The sequence below is a fragment of the Eimeria mitis genome, genomic scaffold, assembly GCF_000499745.2.
Source record: "Eimeria mitis Houghton genomic scaffold, Emh_scaff238, whole genome shotgun sequence".
Lineage (NCBI taxonomy): Eukaryota > Apicomplexa > Conoidasida > Eucoccidiorida > Eimeriidae > Eimeria > Eimeria mitis.
Window position 1 is genome coordinate 27960 of NW_013570715.1, and position 1025 is coordinate 28984.

At 61.9% G+C, this 1025-nt stretch overlaps 1 protein-coding gene across 1 annotated transcript in view; it reads right to left on the minus strand.

Annotated features, from left to right (window-relative positions):
- The window catches only part of EMH_0004820 (uncharacterized protein), a gene marked incomplete at both ends in the record, with an annotated part of 1002 nt that extends 148 nt beyond the window's left edge, over positions 1-854 (minus strand). Inside the window, one exon of the mRNA XM_013496927.1 lies at positions 1-854. Within this exon, the coding sequence (XP_013352381.1) occupies positions 1-854 (854 nt within the window).
- Positions 855-1025: the final 171 nt, after the last annotated feature.

A 1025-nucleotide genomic window follows, 5' to 3' on the forward strand; every position in this document is an offset into this window, starting at 1 on the left:
GCATCATCATCATCATCAGCAGCAGCAGCAGCAGCAGCAGGTGAAGCGTCGCTGCTGCTGCAGTCCCCAGGAGACGCAGCAGAATATCTTCTCCATCTGCCTTTGCTTTGCTTCTTCGTCTGCTGCTGCTGCTGCTGCCGTCGCTGCTGCTGCTGCTGCTGCTGCTGCTGCTGCTGCTTGGTGGGGACCGTCGCTGCTTCCTCGTCTTCGTCAGAAGACAGCAGCAAACAGCGCGGCCTCCCCTGCAGTGATTTCGCAGCAGAGACAGCAGCAGCAGCAGCAGCTGCTGCTGCAGCAGCAGCAGCAGCACTGTCTCCAGCAGCGCGACGTGCTGGTGGAGGGGATGCCGGCTGAGGTGTATGCAGCCGCTGCTGCTGCTGCTGCTGCTGCTGCTGCTGCTGCTGCTCTTGCTCGTCTTCGCTGCTGTCTGAAGCAACGAAGAGCAGCAAGGAGGAGCGATCCTCAGCAGCGCCAACTGCTGCTGCTGCTGCTGCTGTTGCTGCTGCTGCTGTTGCTGCTGCTGCTGTTGCTCCAGCACCCAGGAGTGTCCGCCTGCTGCTGCTGGTCTCCACGTAATGCGTCTCCAGCTGCTGCTGCTGCTGCTGCTGCTGCTTCTGCTGCTGCTGCTGCTTCTGCTGCCTAGAGGATGGTTGCTGCAGCCCAGCAGCAGCACGCAATAAACCCAAGTTAGAAACAGCTGCAGGAGCTGCTGCTGTTTCTGCTGTTGCTGCAGCATCAGCAGCAGCAGCAGCAGCAGCAGCAGGCAGTCGACGAAGCCCCCGCTGCTGCTGCTGCTGCTGCTGCTGCTTCAGCCGGTACTCCTGCAGCCTGCGGCAGATTGCTTCGAGGCCCATCTCCTGCTGCTCACTCTGCTGCTGCTGCTGCTGCTGCTGCTGCTGTTGGGAGTCTGAGGATGTGTGGCTATGCCGCTGCAGCAGCTCCTGTCGTGTCTGCTGCAGCAGCAGCAGCTGGCAGCAAACATACACAGCGGTCGCAGCCGCAGCGCGAAGCCCAGAGGCCCTGTG